At 36.6% G+C, this 24,274-nt stretch overlaps 1 protein-coding gene across 1 annotated transcript; it reads left to right on the top strand.

Annotated features, from left to right (window-relative positions):
* The first annotated feature begins 22,714 nt into the window (after positions 1-22,714).
* LOC131835274 (olfactory receptor 4F21-like) lies at positions 22,715-23,650 on the top strand. Its single transcript, XM_059179636.1, has one exon. It carries the CDS (start codon positions 22,715-22,717, stop codon positions 23,648-23,650), a length of 936 nt encoding a protein of 311 aa, XP_059035619.1.
* The last annotated feature ends 624 nt before the right edge of the window (positions 23,651-24,274 follow it).

The following is a 24,274-nucleotide window of genomic DNA, read 5'->3' on the forward strand; positions in this document are numbered from 1 at the left end:
ATAACAATGATAATTATAAAAGTAATCATTACTACCATTATTTAACACTACCAACATTCCCAACACCATGCTAAACATTTTACCCAGGTTAGGTATTATTACAAAACTATTCTGGACTACTTATCATTGGTCTCATTTCTAAAATTACACGATTTACTTACCTCAACTGTAGGTTAGCTAGACAAGATACTAAAACTATTCGAGTGGTCTATTTCTACTGAGAAATAAATCAAACAAGTTGTAATGATATTGTACTTGTACTCCACAGCATTACCTTTATAGTTCAAGTTTCCAAGTCTTCATTGTTGATTTAAAGTTGGAATTTCTCGGCAATTTTGTTGTTGTTATTGTTAAAAACACGGAAGAATCATTTGCAACCCCTTGAAGCATTATTTCCTTGAGTTAATAAAGGATTTTTATAATTATCATCTTACCTTATATCAAAGCAAAGAGAGCTAGGAGGATGGGGAAAATAGAAGAATGTGCTGTTTCAAAGCAAAAGAAATATAAAGGGGTGAGAAGAAAGCCAAAAAGAAGCCATCAATGAAAGCAATACAATAAATTTAGATAAAGATCCAAAATCCTCCTAGAAATGAATAAAAAAGGATGACCCAAAAGGGGAGACATAGGGCAAATGAATTGAATCGTTATTTATGCCTGAAAATAAATACCACGGGACCCTAAACACTCAACCTCATTATTAATTAAGAAAATGTAACTTACGATCGGAATGAAATACTACCTTACACCTTTTAAATGGGTATGAGAAAAAAATCTGACACTAACAATCATTGTTGAGAACATGTACCAGTGTGTATTAATGGAAACGTTATGCTCTGCTGGTAGGTGAAAATGGACTTAACCACTGAAAAACAATGAATTACTTCAGACTTTTATCATGTCAGTACAGACAATGCACCATGCCATTGCACAGTCATACTGCCTTACCTTCCTTGTAGTTTATATTGCTACGATGAGGAGGAGAGCAAATAGTCAAGAGAGGCATAATTCTTAATTCTTTAATGCTAAACCTCTTGACTTCCCATTATTTAATCAGGCCTGCCTGAAAGCAATAGATATTTATGGATTCAGTTTTGTAAAAAATAGATCCTCGGCCTTTGGAAGCTGTCTTGATCATTCCTTGTCCACAAAATTCACACTTCACAACTAGCCTGTATTCTTATTCTGTATGATTCATTATATTCTCCTTCTTATTTTGTTATTCACTATTTTTATAGCTCAGTGTATAGGGATGTGGCCAATATGTTTCCTATAAAAAGCTTTCCCATTTTAGCTAATAGGGACTAGTGTTCTGGAGCTAATCCCTCCAGAAAATAGATTCGCCTTAAGTAAATAGCTTCTGTGTTTACTTTAAAAAGAAAATCTTTTCTTCAAAAGAGTGATCCCAAGTAACAACTGTTCAAATAGAAATCCAAGTAATTTTGCAGTGAAGCCCTATTTCTGCTCCTTTTCTGTTTATTCCATTATAAAAATACGTTAAAAATTCCAATACTGGGGATGCCTGGGGGGCTCAGTCAGTTAAATATCTGACTCTTGACTTTGGTTTCAGTCACAATTTCCAGGTCCTGGTATCCAGCTCTACATAGGGAGGGTCCATGCTCTGCATGGAGTCTACTTGAGGATTCTCTCTCTTTCTTCACACTTTCCCCCCAACTTTTTCTCTCTCAAATAAACAAGGCTTTTAAAAATTCCAACATTTATAGTCGTACCACTTAGAAAGGATAATAATTGATAATCAGAATTTTCATAGTTGTAACTCTGTTTGCTTATTCAGTGGTGAGTGAGGACTGAAAAACACCATTATGGTATTTAACCCATGAACATCTTTTTCTCCCAAAACAAACATTCCTTTATCTCTATAAATTTGTATAGAGTAATTATAGGTATTAAAACTCCAAGTGACATTTTTGAGTTTATATTCATTTGATCCTTTAAGCATTCATATTTTTCAAATGTCAATTAATATTACTCAAAATTCTAATTGGAATTAGCAATTAAGTGTATGTAGTGAGAGTCCAAGATGGCAGAGGAGGAGACCTCATTTTCCTCTGATCCAGGAATTTAGCTGGATAGCTATCAAATCATTCTGACCAATTGGGAACCCCACCACAGATCTTAGAAAATAACTTCAAGTCTAGAAATATAAAAGAGGTCACATTTTGCAAGGTAGAATGTGTGGAAATGTGAGTCTGAAGTGAAGTATTAGAAGATAAACCTGGTGGCAGGGAGCTTAAGTAAATTGGCTACCACAAAGTCACATAGCACAGGAGCACAAAATAAGAACTTCCTAGAAATCAGCTCCAGTGAGGAATATCCCTGTCTAAAGGGTGCTTAGGTGACAAAGGAAGGCAGAATCCAAGGTGGGACAGTGTAGTGTAGTCTCAGGATGCCTAGGTGTGGCAGAGTACCAAAGCATTGGAGCTAGAAAGCCAGCTGCAATCAGTTCAGGGTTGCCATATACCACAGACTGTGGCATTGTTGGGACCACTCTCTTAGCAGGGACCCAAAAAGCAGTGGCAGAACTGGCAAGACTCCCCTTCCTCCCTTGGGAGGAGTGGCATAGTGGCATGCTGCAGGAGTCTACAGGGTTTGGAGACTCGAAACAGGGTCACATGCTTGAAAGAGAAATACTCTGTCACAGGCCTGGTGAGCAGGGAATGTGGAGGGAAACCAGGGAAACAAAATGGACTGTTTTCCCTAAGGATGCATTGAGGATTGGATCATAGGGCTTTTGGCTCCAGGGCTGGAGATGGGGAGGCTACATTTCATTCCATCCTCTAAAGAGGCGTGGAAAGCCTTCAGGGAACAAAACCCACATAGAGCAAGCCAAGCAGTGTATTTAGCCTGGCTGCCTGGCAAGGGTGGTGCAATTCCACCCAGTGCAATGACACTTGAGAGTCAAGGCAACAAGCCCCTCCTCCAGAAGATCAGCAAGAACATGGGGCTAAGACCAAGTTTATGGATCACACAAAACTGCAAAACTCGAGCACTAGAGGAAAATAGTATGCAGAATTCATTTCTTTTTTCCCCATGATTCTTCAGTCTTTCAATTTTAATTTTTTTCTCTTCCTATCTTCAACCAATTTCATATTTTAATAACTCTGTTTTAAATCTACTTTAATTTTCATTTTTAAAGTACATTCTATACTTTCATTGTATTTAATATTATTCATATACATACAAAAATAAATGTATATATTATATGAACTATATATATACACACATACAAAAATAAAATATATGTGTATATATATTTGTCTTTTTTTACATTTTGGAGTGTGATTTTTTTTAAAAGATTTTATTTATTTATTTGACAGACAGAGATCACAACTAGGCAGAGAGGCAGGCAGGGAGAGAGGAGGAAGCAGGCTCCATGCTGAGCAGAAAGCCCAATGTGGGGCTTGATCCCAGAACCCTGGGATGGTGACCTGAGCTGAAGACAGATGCTTTAACCCACTGAGCCATCCAGGTGCCCCTGGAGTGTGGTTTCTTCTAAGGAACAGATAAAAAGAAACCCAGAATCTAGTGTATGGCTCTGTTCTTTTCACCTATCTAATCATATTCACTTTCGTTTTCTTTTCCTACCTTTTTTTAAGCTTTTAAAATTTTCATCTTTACAGTTACATTCTATCCCTTGAATGTTTACATGAATGAATGTTTACATATATGTTTTTCTTTTTTTTATCATTTTGAGTTGTAGTTTCATCTAACAAACTGACCAAAACACACTCAGGATATAGTGTATTGCTCTGTTCTGCTTAACTGTTTATATTTCTTATTTTTGTTCTTTTTTTTCCCTCCCTCTTTTAATTTTCATTTTTACATTTACATTCTATCCTTTCATTGTATTTAATTTCATTTCTTTACATATATAAGGTTTTCTTTCTTACACTTTTGGGATCTAGTTTGAAAACAAAACAAAACAAAACACCAAAATAGACACAGGATCCAGTATATTGCTCTATTCTCTTCAGCTCTCTCATTATATTTACTCCCTTTTTAAAAATTTTAATGCGTTGTTTTGTTTTGTTTTCCATTTTCAGGTATCTTCTGATTTGTTTAGTGTATGTTTCTCTGGCATCACTGTTCCCATTTTAGTATTTTACTCTTTTTCATCTATTCTTCTCTGGACAGAATGACAAGATGGAAAAACTCACCTCAGAAAACAGAACAAGAATAAGTATTAAAAATCAGGGACCTAATCAGTATGGAGATAAGTAAGATGTCAGAACTAGAGTTCAGAATAATGTTATAAATTCCTACCTGGGCTTGAAAAAAGTATAGAAGCCACTAGAGAATCCCTTTCTAGAGAAACAAAAGAACTAAAATCTAATTAAGTCTATTAATGAGATGTAATAAAAAATGGAGGCTCTAACTTCTAGGAAAAATGAGGCAGAAGCGAGAATTAGTGATATAAAAGACAAAATGATGGAGAATAAAGAAGCTAAGAAATAGCTAAGAAATAAACAACTACTGGATCACAAGGGGAAAATGTGAGAGATAAGTGACAGTATAAAGTCAAAAAATACCAGGATAACTGGGACCCTGGAGGAAAAGAGGAAAAGGAGAGAGAGAGAGAGAGAGAGAGAGAGAGAGAGAAAATGAGAGGTAGGTCCAGAAGTATACTGGAGCAAATTGTAGCAGAAACTTCCCTAATTTGGGGAAGGAAACAGGCATTGAAGTCCAAGAGGCACAGAGAACTCCCCTCAAAATCAATAAGAATAGGCGAACACACTGACATGAATTAGTGAAACTTGCAAATCACAGAGACAAAGAAAAAATCCTGAAAGCAGCTCAGGACAAGATATCTGTAGCCTTGAGGGGTAGAAACTTTAAACTGGCAGAATACCAAACCACAGAGACCATAACAGGCCAGAAAGGACTGGCATGATATTTTCAGGGTGCTAAATGAGAAAAATATGCAGCCAAGAATACTTTATCCAGTTAGGGTGTCATTCAAATTGAAGGAGAGGTGTGCCTGGGTGGCTCTGTCATTAAGTGTCTGCCTTTGGCTCAGGTCATGATCCCAGGGTCCTCAGATCTAGCTCCACACTGGGCTCCCTGCTCTGCAGGAAGCTTGCTTCTCCCGCTTTCACTCTCCCTGTTTGTGTTTCCTCTCTTGTTGTATCTCTCTCTGTCAAATAAATATTTAAAAAATAATAATAAATTTTAAAAATTGAAGGAGAGATAACAAGCATTCAGGACAAACAGAAACTAAAACCATTTGTTATCACTAAACCAGCCCTACAAGAAATATTGTAAAGGTCCTTTAAGTCAAGAGAGAGTCCAAAAGTAAAATAGATCAGAAAGGAACAGAGACAATATACAGAAACAGTGACTGGACAGGGAATACAATGGCACTAAATTCATATCTTTCAAGAGTTATGCTGAATGTAAATGGGCTAAATGTCCCAATCAAAAGACACAGGGTATCAGATTAGATAAAAAAGCAAGACCCATTGATATGCTGTCCGCAAGAGACTCATTTTACACCCAAAGACACCTTCAGATTTACAGTACAGGGGTGGAAAATCTTTTCATGCTAATGGACAACAAAAGAAAGCTGGGGTGGCAATCCTTACAGCAGAAAAAATAGATTTCCAACTAAAGACTGTAATAAGAGATAAGAAATGTCACAGTATCATACTTAAAGGGTATATTCAACAAGAAGTTCTAAGAATCATAAATATTTTTGCCCCTAACATGGGAACAGCCAATTATATAAACCAATTAGTAACAAAATTAAAGAAATACATCAATAATAATGCAATAATATCAGGTGACTTTAACATCCACTCCCTGCAATGGACAAATTATCTAAGCGAAAGATTAACAAGGAAGCAAGGGCTTTGAATAACAGACTGGACCAGATGGACTTCACACATACATTCAAAGATTTCCATCCTGAAGTAAAACAATATACATTTGTCTCAAGTGTATATGGAGCATTCTCCAGAATAGATCCCATACTGAGTCACAAATCAGGTCTCAAACAATACAAAAAGACTGGGTCATTGCCTGCAAATTACAGACTACAATGCTTTGAAACTGGAACTCAAACACAGAGGAAATTTGGAAAGAACTCAAATACATGGAGGCTAAAGAGCATCCTACGAAAGAATGAATGGGTCAACCAGGAAATTAAAGAAGAAGTTTTCTTAGAAAGAAGTGAAAATAAAAACACAACTGTTCAAAACCTTTGGGAAAAAGCAAAGTTTATCCAAAGAGGGAAGTATATAGCAATACAAGCCTTTCTCAACAAAACAAGAAAGTTTTCAAATATATATGCTAATCTTATACCTAAAAGAGTGGGAGAGAGAACAAATAAACCCAGCAGTAGAATAGAATTAATAGTGACTAGAGCAGAAATTAATGAAACAAATCAGAAGAACAGTAGAACACTGCTTGCTTCCTTTCTAGGAAATTAGGAGCTTGTTCTTTGAAGAAATTAATAACAGTGAAAAAGCACTGGCCTTCCTTGTCAAAAAGAAGAAAGGAACCAAAGTAAAATCACAAAGGAAAGAGATCACACCAACACCACAGAAATATAAATAATTACAAGAACATATTAGAAGCAACTACATGCCTACAAATTAGGCAATCTGGAAGAAATCAATGCATCCCTAGAGATGTATACACACCAAAACAAAAGTAGGAAGAAGTAGAAAACCTGAACAATATCAGCAAGCAAATGGAATAAGTAGTGAAAAATCACCCAACAAACAAGAGTCCAGACTGGATGGGTTCCCAGGGGAATTCTACCAAATATTTATTTATTTATTTATTTATTTATAGATTTTATTTACTTATTTTTACAGAGAGAGTGAGACAAGTATAAGCAGTGGGAGTAGGAGAGAGAGAAGGAGAGGCAGGCTCCCAGCCCAGCAGGGAGCCTGACACAGGGCTGGATCCCAGAATCCTGGGACTATCACCTTAGCTGAAGATAGGTGTTCAACTATCTGAGCCACCCAGGTACCCTCCACCAAACATTTAAAGAAGAATTAATACCTATTTCTCTGAAGCTGTTTCAAAAATAGAAATGGAAGGAAAACTTCCAAACTCATTCTATGAAACCAGCATTACCTTGATCCCAAAGCCAGACAAAGATTCCACCAAAAAGAAGAATCACAGACCAATATCCCTGATGAGCATGGATGCCAAAATTCTCATCAGGACTAACCAATAGGATGCCACAGTACATTATAAGGCTAATTCACCATGATTAAGTGGGATTTATTCCTGGGCTTCAAGGATGGTTCAACATCTGCAAAACAATCAGTGTGATACACCACATTAATAAAAGAAAGAACAAGAACCATATTATTCTCTTAGTAGATGCAGAGGAAGCATTTGACAAAGTACAGCATCTTTTGTTGATTAAAAGTCTTCACAGTGTAGGGATAGAGGGAACATACCTAAATATCATAAAAGCCATATACAAAAAGCCCACAAAAAATATCATTCTCAATGGGGAAAATACAGAAAGCCTTTTCCCTGAGGAACATGACAGGGATGTCCAGTATTGTCATTACTGTTCCACATAGTACTTAAATACCCAGCCTCAGCAATCAGGAATAAAAAGAAACAAAACACATCTGAATCAGCAAAGAAATTAAAATCTCACTCTTTGCAGATATATGATGATTTATGTGAAAAATCCAAAATACCCCACACCAAAATTGCTAGAACTCAGATAGGAATTCAACGAAGTGGCAGGATATAAAATCAATGCACAGAAAACAGTTGCATTTCAATACACTGAGATGGAAGAAAGAGAAATTAGGGAGTAGATCCCATTTACAATTGCATTCAAAACCATAAGATACCTTAAATAAACTGAACCAGAGGTAAACAATCTGTACTCCAAAAACTATAGAACACTCATAAAAGAAATTGAGGAAAAAACAAAAAAATGGAGGGAGGGACAAGATGGCAGGGAAGTAGGAGGTGGAGCCTTTTAAACCTATACCCTAAAGTGAGCTGATTACCTACCTACCAAAGAACTCCGATCACCCATGAAATCAGGCTTAGATCAGAATTATACACATGTGGATCTCTACAGGGGCAGAAGACGCCAGTGGGCAGGTAAAGCGGAGTGAGAACGGAGAACTGATATCGAAGATTAACAAAAGGGGGAGGGAGCGACCAGAGGCGACTGGTTAGAAAGTAATACCCCCAATACGAGAGAGAGTGACCTGTGTCTGGGGACCAGCCTTAACTTGGAGACTGGTTGAAAGCACTCCAAAAGAACAAAGGATCGCAGGCGGGGGGAAACTGTGGGAATCGGGGTGGCTAGGGACAGGGGCTTAAGTCACCATTTCCAGGACAGCCTCCCCTGGCGTTGAGCAAGAGAGAGTGTGGTGGAGAAACCAGGTCTTGGTCCCTAAGCCACCAGCGCGCCTGAGAACGTGTGGGGTCCAGCTCCTGTGAGGGGCTGGTAGCCTCACCAGATGACAGAACACGCAAGCCCTGCTATACAGCCTGTGATGCGCACGCCCCTCATCCTCCCCTGGGAGAGGTACACAAAGGCCCAGCCTATGCTCTTTGACCCACGCCATTGTTTCAGAGCCTAAGAGAGGCATGTGAAGGCCCAGCATGGTGCTTTCAGACCTGCACCCTGTTCTCAGAGCCTGAAACGTGTGCGTGACCCACAGCCTCCCCTGAAAGAGGTGCGTGCAAGCTGGGCACTCTTAGATCCAGAAAGACCGGCACTCCCAGCCTGGGGCCAGCGGGAAAATCACAGTGTGCGATCGCTGCTTGGAACCTCTCTGGTGGTCTAGAGCTGCCCAGACAGCCACTGCTGCCGTGGTTTTGGGTATAAGCAAAAGATCCTGCATCCCCAGGGACCGCGACTTGGAACCTGCTCTGCCAGCAGCAGAGGGGGAACTTATTTGGGCTCTGCAGCCAAACTGAGGCTTCTCTCTGACAGGGAGGTCAGGGTGCAGTTTGTTTTCCTCTAAAACTACAAAAACCATCAAAAGCGGTCAAGGTGAGAGAAAAAAAAAAAAAGTGAACAAACATAAAAACTGCCAAAGAACAAAAGCCTGAAAAAGACCAGTTTCCTCAGAGCCCACCCCCTTGAGGGGGGTGGGAGGACTTAATTCAGGGAACATCATTGACTGAAGACCCACATGGCAGGCCCCTCCCCCAGAAAACCAACCAAGAAAGGAAAAAAAAAAAAAGACTACAAGAGAACAACCACCACTACTTCATAGGACAACTTTTATTTTTAACTCATTCCCACTATTCTGGTTCATTTTTTTTTTTTATAGATAATTTTTTAACCTATTTGCCATCACAGTGAGCTGTCCAGTACATCAAATTCTGTAATAACCTTCTAACCTGAACTTTTTGATACATACACCTGTGTTTTTCTTTTGTATTTCTATTTTTGAACTTTTTAAAAATTTTAGTTTAGTTTATTCCTTTTTATTTTTATTTTTTAATATTCATACAGAGTTAAACTTCAAAGTAATCCCTTTCCCAATCAATACTACCCCTATAGGTAAACCAATTTTTAATCCCCCTTTACCTTAGGAAAGTTGAGTCATTTAACAAAGATATCAAGATACATCCAGGAAGAATCAAAACAAACTTCCTCGCCCACACTGAGAATTTATAACCACTCTCCCATCTTTTTCTTCCACTGTTTCTGTGTTTTTGTGTTTGTCCTGATAGTATATAAATCTTACACTTGGGGTTCTTTTTGACCAGGCTTTTCCTTTATTTGCATATATATATATTTTTTTTTCTCTTGTCATATACTTTTATCAGTCTTTGTGTTTGTCTGTTTTTGTTTGTATACTTCATAAATCTTACCTTGGCTCCCATTTGGGCTGAACCTTCTCTTTCATCTTCCCTTTCTTTCCTGTCTCTCTCTCTCTCTCTTTCTTTCTTTCTTTTTTTTTTTTTTTTTTTTTTTCTTTTGTTTCTCGTATGGGTGGGGAATCCTGATTGCTCAGAAGTGTTCCAGGGTGCACCTTGACTGCACCACAGTCGATACATCCAGCTACATATGTTCAGTCATTTCTCACCAAAATGACTAGGAGGAGGAATGCCCAAGAAAAGAAAAATACAGAGGATGGACCTTCTGCAACAGAGCTAATGGCTATCAACATAGACAATATGTCAGAAAGAGAATTCAGGCTAACAATTATCCAGGCAATAACTAGGTTGGAGAAAGCCATGGATGACCAAATGGAATTGATTAGGCCTGAGCTGAAAGTGACCAGAGATGATGTCCACAATGTTAGGGCGGAGTTAAAAGCTACCAGGGCTGAGGTTCACAATGCTCTCAATGAGTTCCAATCTAATCTAAATCCTCTCAAAGCTAGGGTAACTGAGACAGAAGATAGAATTAGCGATCTGGAAGACAAACAGATAGAGAGAAAGGATCAGGAGGAAGCCTGGAACAAACACCTTAGAAGCCACGAAAACAGAATCAGGAAAATAAATCATGCCATGAAACATTCCAACGTCAGAATTTTTGGAATCCCTGAAGGGGAGGAGAAAGAAAGAAGTCTAGAAGATATAGTGGGACAAGTGCTTCATGAAAATTTTCCCAATCTCAGGAATGGAACAAGCATTCATGTACTAGAGGCCGAAAGGTCTCCACCCAAGATTACACATTCCAAAAAAACATCAAGACACCTGATAGTCAAATTGAGGAATCAAAATTATAGGTATAATCTCTTGAAAGCTGCTAGGACAAAGAGGCTCCTTACTTACAGAGGAAAGCCCATCAGAACAACGTCAGGCCTGTCCACAGAGACCTGGCAAGACAGAAAGGGCTGGCAAGATATATTTAGGGCATTAAATGAGAAGAACATGCAGCCAAGAATACTTTATCCAGCAAGACTGACATTCAAATTGATGGAGAGATAGAAAATTTCCGAGACCAGCAAGGCTTAAAAGACTGCACAACCACCAAGCCGACACTGCAGGAAATATTAAGGGGGGGGGGTTCTATAAAAGAGGAAAAATCCTAAGAATAGCATTGAAATATATTTCAATGCAAATATATTGAAATATATAGACAATCTACAGAAAGAAAGACTTCAAAGGTAACACGATATCAATAAAAACGTATCTATCAATAATCACTCTCAATGTGAATGGCCTAAATGTGCCCATAAAATGGCACAGGGGCCTCCAAAGAAGGCTGGGGTAGCAATTCTCATATCAGATAAATTAGATTTTAAACTAAAGATTGTAGTCAGAGATACAGAAGGAAACTACATCATTCTGAAAGGGACTATTCACCAAGAGGATCTAACAATTGTAAATATCTATGCCCCCAATATGGGAGTAGCCAATTGCATAAGAAAACTGTTAATCAAGATAAAGAGTCATATTGATATGAATACATTCATAGTAGGAGATCTTAACACGACTCTCTCAGAAATAGACAGATCATCGAAGCAGAAAATCAATAAAGAAACAAGAGCATTGAATGACACATTGGACCAGATGGACCTCATAGATATATACGGAACATTCCACCCTAAAACTACAGAATACTCATTCTTCTCAAGTGCACATGGAACTTTCTCCAGAATAGACCGCATACTGGGTTACAAATCAGTACTCAACCAATAACCCATCAGAAGTTATTATCAACAGTTATATGCCAATAAGCTAAGCAACCTAGATGAAATGGATGCATTCCTGGAAAACTATAAACTCCCAAAATTGAACCAGGAAGAAATTGACAACCCGAATAGACCAATATCTAGTAATGAGATGGAAGCAGTGATCAAAAACCTCCCAAAAAACAAGAGCCCAGGACCTGATGGATTCCCTGGGGAATTCTACCAAACTTTCAAAGAAGAAATAACACCTATTCTCCTGAAGCTGTTTCAAAAAATTGAAGCAGAAGGAAAACTTCCAGACTCTTTCTATGAAGCCAGCATTACCCTGATCCCCAAACCAGGCAAAGACCCTACCAAAAAGGAGAATTTCAGACCAATATCAATATGGATGCTTTTATGTTTCCATAGAGATTTTAGGATTATTTGTTTCAGTTCTATGAAAAAATTTGTTGGTATTTTCATAGGGATTACAAGGAAGGTATAGATTACTATAGGTAGTATAAACATTTTAACAATATTTGCCTTTCCAATCCATGGTATGGAACGTTTTTCCTTCTTTGTTTTTTTATTTATTTATTGTTTTTTAAATTTATTTTTAATTTATTTTCAGTATAACAGTATTCATTATTTTTGCACCACATCCAGTGCTCCATGCAATCCATGCCCTTTATAACACGCACCACCTGGTAACTCAACCTCCCAAACCCAGCCCCTTCAAAACACTCAGATTGTTTTTCAGAGTCCATAGTTTCTCATGGTTCACCTCCCCTTCCAATTTCCCCCAACTCCCTTCTCCTCTCTAACTCCCCATGTCCTCCATGCTATTTGATATGCTCCACAAATAAGTGAAACCATATGATAATTGACTCTCTCTGCTTGACTTATTTCACTCAGCATAATCTCTTCCAGTCTGTTCATATTGCTACAAAAATTGAGTATTCATCCTTTCTGATGGAGGCATAATACTCCATAGTGTATATGGACCACATCTTCCTTATCCATTCGTCCGTTGAAGGGCATCTTGGTTCTTTCCACAGTTTGGCGACCGTGGCCATTGCTACTATGAACATTGGGGTACATATGGCCCTTCTTTTCACTACGTCTGTATCTTTGGGGTAAATACCCAGTAGTGCAATTGCAGGGTCATAGGGAAGCTCTCTTTAATTTCTTGAGGAACCTCCACACCGTTCTCCAAAGAGGCTGCACCAACTTGCATTCCCACCAACAGTATAAGAGGGTTCCCCTTAACCCTCCTACACTGTTGGTGGGAATGCAAGCTGGTGCAGCCACTCTGGAAAACAGCATGGAGGTTCCTCAAAATGTTGAAAATAGAACTGCCCTATGACCCAGCAATTGCACTATTGGGTATTTACCCTAAAGATACAAATGTAGTGATCCAAAGGGGCACATGCACCCGAATGTTTATAGCAGCAATGTCCACAATAGCCAAACTATGGAAAGAACCTAGATGTCCATCAACAGATGAATGGATCAAGAAGATGTGGTATATATACACAATGGAATACTATGCAGCCATCAAAAGAAATGAAATCTTGCCATTTGCAACAACATGGATGGAACTAGAGCGTATCATGCTTAGCGAAATAAGTCAAGCAGAGAAAGACAACTATCATATGATCTCCCTGATATGAGGAAGTGGTGATACAACATGGAGGCTTAAGTGGGTAGAAGAAGAATAAATGAAACAAGATGGGATTGGGAGGGAGACAAACCATAAGTGACTCTTAATCTCACGAAACAAACTGAGGGTTGCCGGGGGGAGGGGGTTTGGGAGAAGGGGGTGGGATTATGGACATTGGGGAGGGTATGTGATTTGGTGAGTGCTGTGAAGTGTGTAAACCTGGTGATTCACAGACCTGTACCCCTGGGGATAAAAATATATGTTTATAAAAAAAAATAAAATAAAATAAAAAAATAAAAGCTGTGGGAAAAAAAAAAAAAAAAAAAAAAAAAAAAAAAAAAAAAAAGAGGGTTCCCCTTTCCCCACATCCTCTCCAACACACATTGTTTCCTGTCTTGCTACTTATTTGTGGAGCATAACAAATAACATGGAGGACATGGGGAGATGGAGAGGAGAAGGGAGTTGAGGGAAATTGGAAGGGGAGGAGAACCATGAGAGACTATGAACACTGAAAAACAACCTGAGAGTTTTGAAGGGGTGGGGGGGTGAGAGGTTGGGGGAACCAGGTGGTAGATATCGGGGAGGACATGGAGCACTGGGTGTGGTACAAAAACAATGAATACTGTTACACTGAAAAGAAATTTAAAAAAAAAAGTTGAACATAAAAAAATACTGTCGCATTTGATGAAGAGCAATTATTTTATATGAAGCTTCATACTAAACAATCTAATAAGAGAATTTTAAAATTAACTGTAATTGGAAGAACAGAGATAGAATGTAATAAACAGGTGTTTTGAAGTGTATGCAAATTATGGAGCTACTGTCAGTTTCATACTTTATATCTATATATTGCAAAATATGTCAGAAGGAACATTAAGATATTGTATATATTTGTATCTAACATTAAATCAGATTTACAGCAAAAATTTAAAAAAAAGAAAGAAAAAAAGAAAAAAAAAAAAGAAATGGGCAGAAGACATGAAGAGACATTTCTCCAAAGAAAATATCCAAATGGCCAACAGATCCATTAAAAAAATGCTCAACACTTCTTGGCACCAGGCAAATACTAATCAAAACCACAATGAGATACCACCTCACATCAGGCAGAATGGCTAAAATTAACAAGTCAGGAAATGATAGATATTGGTGAGGATGCGGAGAAAGGGGAACCCTCTTACACTTTGGGTGGAAATGTAAGCTGGTGCAGACTCTCTGGAAACCAGTATGGAGGTTCCTCAAAAAGTTGAAAATGGAGCTACCTATGAACCAGAAATTGCACTACTAAGTATTTACCTCAAAGATACAAATGTAATGATATGAATGGGCACATGCAACCCAATGCTTACAGAAGCAAGGTCCACAATAGCCAAACTATGGAAAGAGCCCAAATGTCCTCAACAGATGAATGCATAAAGAAGAAATGGTATATATACACAATGGGATACTCCTCTGCCATCAAAAAAAAAAAAAAAAAAAAAAAAAGAAAGAGAAATCTTGCAATTTGCAACAATGTGAATACAACTAGAGAGTATTATGCTAAGTGAAATAACTCAATCAGAGAAAGATAATTATCAGATAATATCACTATGTGGAATTTAAGAAACAAAAAAGATGATCATAGGGGAAGAGAGGAACACATAAAACAAGATGAAATCAGAGGGGGAGACGAACCATAAGAGACTCTTAATCATAGGAAACTGAGGGTTGCTGGAGGGAAGGGAGATGGAGAGATGGGGTAACTGAGTGATGGACATTGAGGAGGGTGTGTGATGTAATGAGCACTGGGTACTATAAAAGATTGATGAATGACTGACCTCTACCTCTCAAAATAATAATATATTATATGTTAATTAATTGAATTTATACAAAAATGTTTTAAAAAAGAATGTGTAGTGGTATTTTGTCTTTTACATGATATTGATGCCAAAAAAATATAATTAGTGATTCACAATAATGTTCAACAATTCTATAGTTTAAAATATCGGTGATGTATAATGTCTCTGATCTCAAATTTGTAAAAATACTGTCAAAACCACATAATTACTTTTCAACACACAGATTCTTTAATTTCTCTGTGACTTATTCTGCATCTCATGTACCTTGACCCTTGGGGAAAAAGCTAATGTCATGAAACTCCTAACATCTATAGACAGCCAATAATAGAATAAATGTTAGTTATTAATACCCAATCCTGTAATTGGTTTCATTCCTAACAGTAACAACTATTTATAACCTTATGTCTCAATTAATAAAGATGAATCTAGAAGGGAGTGAATGTCTCTGTGTTTCTCAATCCCTTGAAGCTGCTGAGGGTGAAAACCAGAGCCTGTGCAAGTAGGTGAAAACCCCATCTTTAATTCTCCAGCATCAGGTTCCATAATTAACTCCTTTTTTACATTCCCCACAGTTTACTTCTTTCCTAGTTACCCCTTTCCTTTGTTAACTCACTTTATTTGAATAATTTTCATTCACACTGTTTTATATCCTTCTAGTCTTATTCTAAGAGTTAAAATTGCATGACAGATGAACGTAACATATTCTTCAGAGCTCTAGTATCTTTTTGAAAATAGTATATGAAGTATATTGTGTCTCTCATCTCCCTTTTCTCTGAATATTAGGATCTTAAAAATAAGATGCAATGTCTATGCCTTTTCTCTTCTATTCCTACTGAAATAACATGAAAAAAGCATGCTAGCTTTCTGTCTGCCAGATTTACTCAATCACTATTAAAACTTTGGTCTGTTTCCTGAAAATCATCAAAATAATCACAATATATAACACTTATTTAGCACTTTGTGTATGTCCAAGCACTATCTGATGTTTTCTTGTTTCAACTCATTTAGTCCTCAAAACAATTACAGGAAATAGAGACTGTTAGTATCTGTCTTTAACAGATGCAGAAACAGATGTATCTGGCAGCTGAGTAGTTCATATGGAATACACAGCAGGTAAATGGGGGACCTGGGGATGTATTTTGGTCCCCATGTCTGTGCCCTTAAACACTGTTTTACTATGTATTGAAATGGTTTCTATATAAATGTTTCCATCTCCTCAATTTATTTTGACACATTTGTTTTCAAATTTTAAAAAAAATGAATATTACCTCTAAAAATACAGCAAATCAAGTTGGGGGTAAAGAAACATGCATAAGATTAGTTAAAATTCCACCACCTGTATGACAACAGATGGTAGTTACACTTGTGGTGAACATAACAGCATATAACGATACTGAATCAAACCTGAAACTAATGTAACATTCAAATTAAAAAAGTCTTAACCACACCACCTATAGATATTTGGGACAAATTCTAAAACTCTATTCATTTAAATGTCATTTGCACTCCCCTCCACCAGTAAAAATATTTATTATTTTTTTTTTTTACTGTGATTAGTTTTTACTGTAGTTTTCTGGACTTAACTGATACCTTTCCATGCTCATTAATGTAGACCAAATGGCTTTTTAAAAATAGAATATATCCACATAATCAGTCTTTTATCATTAAACATTTCATATTATAAGAAATGTTAAAGTAAAGTAACATGTTTTTTTGTATTTATCTATTTTGTTTCAATTAATTTCAAGGCATAGCATTACTGAATTACAGTTAAAATATTTTTTACTTTTATGACTCACCTGCCTTCTGGAATGACTGTACTACTTCACATTTCCCTTCACCTGAGAACTGGAAGCACTGCTTCTCCAATTCTACAACATCAAAAGGCTTATTCAGTCTGTTGAGGAGAAAATACAAAAATGGAATCTGCTTTCTGAATTTGAGGTAAATGCTACAATCTCAAGTTTTAGAAAGTGAATCATAATTCAATGTATTAAACTTTACAACTTGATTTTTACATGTAAGGCTTCTAATAATCTACAATATACTTTGCTGTAAGATATATAGTAAGATACTTAAAAGTTTGTTTCCAGTGTTGAGCTACATGTTTAATAACCATTGAATACTCTGAATTTAGATATATTCTAAATTCTAAAGTCCTCCATTATCCTATTTAATTGTTTTTCCCTCTTTATCATATACTAAGTTCCCTAACTTGTATCATATTCATAACTACAGTTTGTCCTATTTACCTGTCAATTTCAGTCAAATCAATCATTATTTAATTAGCATGGGTTTATGATATATCCCAATATCTTTTTTTTTTTTAATTTTAATAAATTTTTTTATTTTTTATAAACATATATTTTTATCCCCAGGGGTACAGGTCTGTGAATCACCAGGTTTACACACTTCACAGCACTCACCAAAACACATACCCTCCCCAATGTCCATAATACCACCCCCTTCTCCCAAACCCCCTCCCCCCAACAACCCTCAGTTTGTTTTGTGAGATTAAGAGTCACTTATGGTTTGTCTCCCTCCCAATCCCATCTTCTTTCATTTATTCTTCTCGTACCCACTTAAGCCCCCATGTTGCATCTTTTATAGAAAGTATTCTCTTTTCTCCCCTTGGTACGCACTTGATTTCTTTTTCAAAATATCCCTGAGCTTTGAAATGGACATTTAGTTATCTTTGTTAAGCTCCAAAACATTTCTGTTGGGCTTTTAATGGACACTGCAGTTATTGCTCAAGATAGTTCATTAAGAATGGATTTTTTTAGTTGTAAAAACATTTTCTATTTGCATGGATTCATTTCCGATTTTAATCTGCATTTCAAATGTTGCAGGAAAGTTTGTTTTTTTCAATAGAGTGCATATATTACACATTTGTTTTACTTACAAATGAGAGCTTTTCAATCAAATTTTAATGTCATTTACTATTTATTATTTATTATATTTATTAAAATAATCTTGCTAGATTTATTTTTCATTTAATTGTAAGTTTTTGACATGGAAAATTGTTTGAGTTGGGAATGATTATAGTTTCAATACTATTCTTTCAAGAATATTATGTGATTTAATATTTCTGCTGTAGTAAATCATTGAAACATAGTGCGGCAGGCTTCTTTCTTTATGTTCGTGGTTTTAAACTTCTTATTTTTTAATTTAATTTTTTTTCAATGTTCCAAGATTCATTGTTTATACACCATCTATAACCAGACATTGACTATTGGTTTAAACATTTATTAAAATCATCTCTTATTTTATTTTATTTTTTCAGTATTCTAAGATTGTTTATACACCACACCCAGTGCTCCATACAATACATGCCCTCCTTAATAACCATCACCAAGCTCACCTAACCCCCTACCCCTATCCTCTCCAAAACCCTCAGTATGTTTCTCAGAGTCCACAGTCTCTCATGGTTCATCTCCCCCTCCAATTTCCCCCAATTCACTTTTCCTTTCCTTTTCCTAATATCCTCCATGGTATTCCTTATGGTTCAAAAGTGAAACCATATGATAATTGACACTCTCTGCTTGACTTATTTCACTCAGCATAATCTCCTCCAGTCCCATCCATGTTGATAGAAAAGTTGGGTATTCATCCTTTCTGATGGAGGCATAATATCCCATTGTATATATGGACCATATCTTCTTTATCTATTCTTCTGTTGAAGGGCATCTTAGCTCTTTCCACAGTTTGGCAACTGTGGCCATTGCTGCTATGAATGTTGGGGTACATATGGCTCTTCTTTTCACTACATCTGTATCTTTGGGTTAAATACCCAGTAGTGCAATTACAGGGTCATAAGGTAGCCCTATTTTTAATTTCTTAAGATATCTCCACACTGTTTTCCAAAGTGGCTGCACCAACTTGCATTTCCACGAACAGAGAAGAGGGTTCCTATTTCTCCACATCCTCTCCAACACTTGTTTATTGTCTTGGTGATTTTGGCCGTTCTAAATGGTGTAAGGTGGTATCTCAATATGGTTTTGATTTGAATCTCCCTGATGGCTAATGTTGATGAGCATTTTTTGATGTGTCTGTTAGCCATAAAATCATATTAAAATATTTCTTAATCCTATTTTACTAAGAGTTTTTTTTTTTTTAAATCACGGATCAATTTTGAAATTTATCCAGTGACTATTTAGTACTTTCATTTCTTAAAGTTTTTATGGAAATATCCTCTCAAGTCAAATATTGCTCATCTCTTCTCATGGCCTTATGTGATATGCTGTGGGATCAAAACTTTTCTCTTGACAGATCCACCAAAGGCTTCAAGTAGGAAAGCCATGTGGTGTTATTTGATCTTTAGATAGACAGATATGGAAATAGACTGTACAATGGACTGGACAGATGAAGAATGGAATGGGGAGATAATTTAGGAGCCTCTTCAACAATTAGTATGGGAAAATATGTAGACCAGAAGTAAAAGACAAAATGACAATAAAAATGAGGAAGGAACTGAAATGAAAAATAGTTGAAAGTAAAAATTGTGCAACTGAAGCTGGAAGTACTAGGACAGAGTATGACCCAGATATCTACACTGGGCACTGGGGAGAATGGTAATGACATTTATTAAAGCATTGCTGTCAATTAAAATATCATAAATTCAATTTGACATTAACTTCAAGATGGAGGTGGAACTTCCATCTGAGTATGCCACATACTGATTCGGATATATTACTCTGGAGTAAGAGATAAAGCTACAGATTCAGAATTCAACATGTAGGTACGAGTTACAATGAATAACCTGATACTGAATAAAACTTTTACCCTATGGGCAATGAGAATCCATACAAGGGTTTTAAAAAGACACAGGTGGAAAATCCTTACAAGCGTTTTTAAAAAGATACATATGTAATGTAAGATATGCATTTTTAAATCCTTTCTGTCATCAGGCCAAGGTAAACAGGCATATAAGACTTTGCTGAGTATGGTTAGAAGAGGCATTTCCAGCATAATTAAAAAAAAATACTTATAGATTATGAGTTACACCATAAATTAAGGTTGAGCAGAGAAAAATGATTACTGTGTTAGTGAAAGGTATAGAGAAGTCAGAAAGGCAGAAGAAGAGTTAGGAAAGGGCTATCATAAAAATGGTCTGATTGCATTCAACCAATTAACAGAAAACCTGGCTTATAGTTGATCAAAGAAGTTCTAGTTTATTTTTCTCACATTAGAAGAACAAATCTGAAGGGACACTATGGCAGATTTTAAATGATTCAACATGGTTTTTGTTTCTGGGTTCTCTCTAAATTTTTATTGTATTATTTGTATTATATGGGCTTTATAACTTTGTTGTTGCTGTAACTTTAAGATAGCATTGGAATTAAAAAAAAAAAAAAAAAAAGACCATGAAAAGAGTCTTCTCTACACGGAATTTTGTCTTTTCTTTTGGAAGGAAAGCTCTCCAGACAACATTGGTTTACATCACATTGAACATTTCTTGGTCACATGTCCTACCTTAGATGAAATCTTGGTCAGGGAAAATGGAATTGTAGGAAATGGTTTAGAAAAATCACATATCATGCTCTCAACTTAGGATAGGTGTACTCTCTTCTCAAATCTAGAGATTTCAGCCAATCACTTAAACAAATGCTATTTCTATTGGCAAGAAGGGGAAGAGGATTGGCCTTATGAAAGCCAAGGAGCCAAGGAGAGAGGGAGTTACAGAACTAAGGACATGAAAAACAGTATCAAATCCTGCAGAGATATCAAGGAAAATGATAATTAAAAACTGATTATTGTATGATGTATTTGGAAGCCAGAGTCTCTTTCTAAGAAAAAGGAATTTTGGAAACTGATTGTTTTGGCTTACTGGCAACCAAAAAATGAGGGCTGCAAGTGAGGAGTTAGGGAGAGAAAGAAAATTAGGAGACACAAGATTCAGAAATCTGATTTTTTTTAGAAATAACTTAACTATGTAGGGGAACCTGGGTGGCTTAGTTGGTTAAGGGTCCTAAGATTGAGACTCACATTGGGCTCCCTGCTCAGCAGGGAATCAACTTGCCCCCTCATTTTGCCCCTCCCCCACACTCATGCATCTCTCTCTGTGTCTCAAATAAATAAATAAATAAAATCTTTTTGATCAATCAACTAAAACAAATAAATGAAATATTTTTAAAAAAATATTTTATTTATTTATTTGACAGACAGAAATCATAAGTAGGCAGAGAGGCAGGCACAGAGAGAGGGGGAGGAAGGCTCCCTGCTGAGCAGAGAGTTTGATGCAGGGCTTGATCCCAGGACCCTGGGATCATGACCTGAGGCGAAGGTAGAGGCTTTAACCCACTGAGCCACCCAGGCACCCCAATAAATCAAATTTTTTAAAAAAGAACTTAACTTGGAGGCTTAAGTGGGTAGAAGAATAAATGAAACAAGATGGGATTGGGAGGGAGACAAACCATAAGTGACTCTTAATCTCACAAAACAAACTGAGGGTTGCCGGGGGGAGGGGGTTGGGGAGAAGGGGGTGGGATTATGGACATTGGGGAGGGTATGTGATTTGGTGAGTGCTGTGAAGTGTGTAAACCTGGTGATTCACAGACCTGGGGATAAAAATATATGTATATAAAAAATATATGTTTATAAAAAATAAAAAATTAAAAAAAAAAAAAAAAAAAAAAAAAAAGAACTTAACTTTATGGAAAGGTAAAAGGAAGCAAAAAGTAGAAGAAAGTTTAACCGATGGATCCTTAGGACAGATCCAGCATATACTGGAAGGTGCCAGGCTTGAAAAGCACAATGGCATGGTTATAAACATGGATTACGGTGTCCTGGAGCTCTGGATTAAAGTTGCGGCACTAATACTTGATCCCTTTAAGACTCAGTTTCTTCATTTGCAAAATGAATGTAAAAAAAGCATTTCTTATGGAATTTCTTATGGAATTCTGTGGGTTTAATGAGATAATGTGGTTCATACAAAGTTTTGCATAAATGCTATTTATTAATTTTATAATTGTTTAATTAACACTTTTATATTCAAGTATTCAGCCTTTGTATCCAACAATTTAATTGAGTATGGAGGCAGGTATCATGATAATAGTTATGAATCAAAATTATGAATAACCACATCTCAGCATGTGACTTTCATGGTAAATAAAACAAAATTAAAAAAATAAAACACACATACAAGGTGAAACAAGGTCAAAGGCACTAAACTATTTTGACCTAAAGATCTCTATGTGACCACTGAAATAAATCCAGCTAAGGAGAATTAGCAAATACGTGTGAGACTATTACTGTGAAATTGACAGTAATAGCTGAGATTATTCAGGTGAGAGAACACCTAGGTAAGTGATCAGGAGTATGTCTAAAAATCCTTGAGAGGCAAAATAAAAAGATCTGAAAATGGAATAGAAGGGAAGCAACACTATTTATCTTCATCTAAAATATTAATAATTTTCTTCTGTTTTTATGTAATAATTCTCTTAACCACCACAACATTTCTATATCCTTATTTTTTTTTATCCTATTTAATTATTTCTAGTTCAGGATATATACCCCAAAGAAACACTAGCAAGAAATAGGAAATTTATATTTATACAACTGATTGTGTCTTTTTAATCATTTTCTATCCTCAGGTGATTTGAAAATCAGCTCTCCCGCCCAAGTCAATGGATAGACTAAATAATTCTGTGGTTTCTGAGTTTGTGTTGCTGGGACTCTCTAGTTCTTGGGAAACTAAAGTTTTTCTCATGTTGATTTTTTCCTTGATTTATTTAGGGATCATCCTGGGAAATCTCTTCATTTTCTTTTTGGTAATTTTTGATTCTCACCTACATTCTCCTATGTACTTCCTGCTGGCCAACCTCTCTTTCATTGACGTGGGGGTTGCCTCTACCACAGTCCCAAAGATGATTAGGGACCTTTTAAGTGAATACAAGATTATTTCTTTCCAAAGCTGCATGACACAGATATGTTTTATCCACATCATGGGAGGAGTGGAGATGGTGCTACTCATAGCCATGGCATTTGACAGGTACACAGCAATCTGTAAGCCTCTTCACTACCTGAACATCATGAATCCTAAAATATGTGTTTCATTTGTAATTGCTGGCTGGGTAACTGGGGTGATCCATGCTATGTCTCAGTTTGCTTTCATTATAAACTTGCCCTTTTGTGGTCCTAATGAAGTAGACAGCTTTTACTGTGACTTTCCCAGAATCATAAAACTTGCATGCACAGATGGAGACAGGTTTGAGTTTATTATTGCTGCCAACAGTGGCTTCATGAGCATGGGCACCTTCTTCTTGCTAATTCTTTCCTACATCTTCATTTTGGTCACTGTCTGGAAACGTTCTTCAGGAGACTTATCCAAAGCATTTGTCACTCTGTCAGCTCACATCACTGTGGTGGTTCTTTTTTTCACTCCATGCATGTTTCTCTATGTCTGGCCTTTCCCCACATCATCAATTGACAAATACCTGTTCATTGCTGATTTTGCTATCACTCCCATTTTAAATCCCGTCATATATACATTAAGAAATAAAGACATAAAGGTAGCCATAAAAAGACTGAGCAAACAGGGACATTATGTCCGACTTTGCTAACTGACTCTATCTTTGGAGATCTAAATATATATATATCCATCGGCTCTTTGGACTTCTCTACTCTGGTTCTGACATTTAAAATAGAACTGGTTGTATTATCTACCTCACTGAACAAAATTTTACTACTACTTCTGTAGAGCATTCCTTCATTACCTTGGCTATCATGGGAGATGTGAATCTACCATGTAAGGGTATTATTTTCTTTTTTCAGCAGACAGCAGTAATACCTACTAAATAATATTTTATAATTGAAATTGTGATCACTTTGACAATAAGTAAGCATATACGAAAATCTCTTCTGCTTCCCATAAGTATAATCCAACTTGGGAAATGTCAGGACCTATCACATTGATTGGTTATATATGTAGGAGTAGTAGCTCTACTTAGTTACTTAGGTTGGTTTCCCTCAGCTGGTCCAAAGACAACACTGTATTGATTTAGTTTGTTTGGAAACTCATTTTTGGATGCCTGCAGTAAGGGAACTGGGAAATGGTCTTGTGAAAGGAAAGAGGCTCATGTTGGTAACATAATTGGAGTGCAAGCAACTGTAGTCCTCTGGGAGACTGTATAGATTCTGTGATTTAGAATTAGCCCAACGGAAAAGCAAGGTATTTGAAGTGTTTC

Source organism: Mustela lutreola, chromosome 7 (assembly GCF_030435805.1).
Source record: "Mustela lutreola isolate mMusLut2 chromosome 7, mMusLut2.pri, whole genome shotgun sequence".
Classification (NCBI taxonomy): Eukaryota; Metazoa; Chordata; class Mammalia; order Carnivora; family Mustelidae; genus Mustela; species Mustela lutreola.

Bases quoted from the DNA above. Each gene is read 5' to 3' on its own strand.
- LOC131835274 (XM_059179636.1), top strand. From the start codon at position 22,715: ATGGATAGACTAAATAATTCTGTGGTTTCTGAGTTTGTGTTGCTGGGA.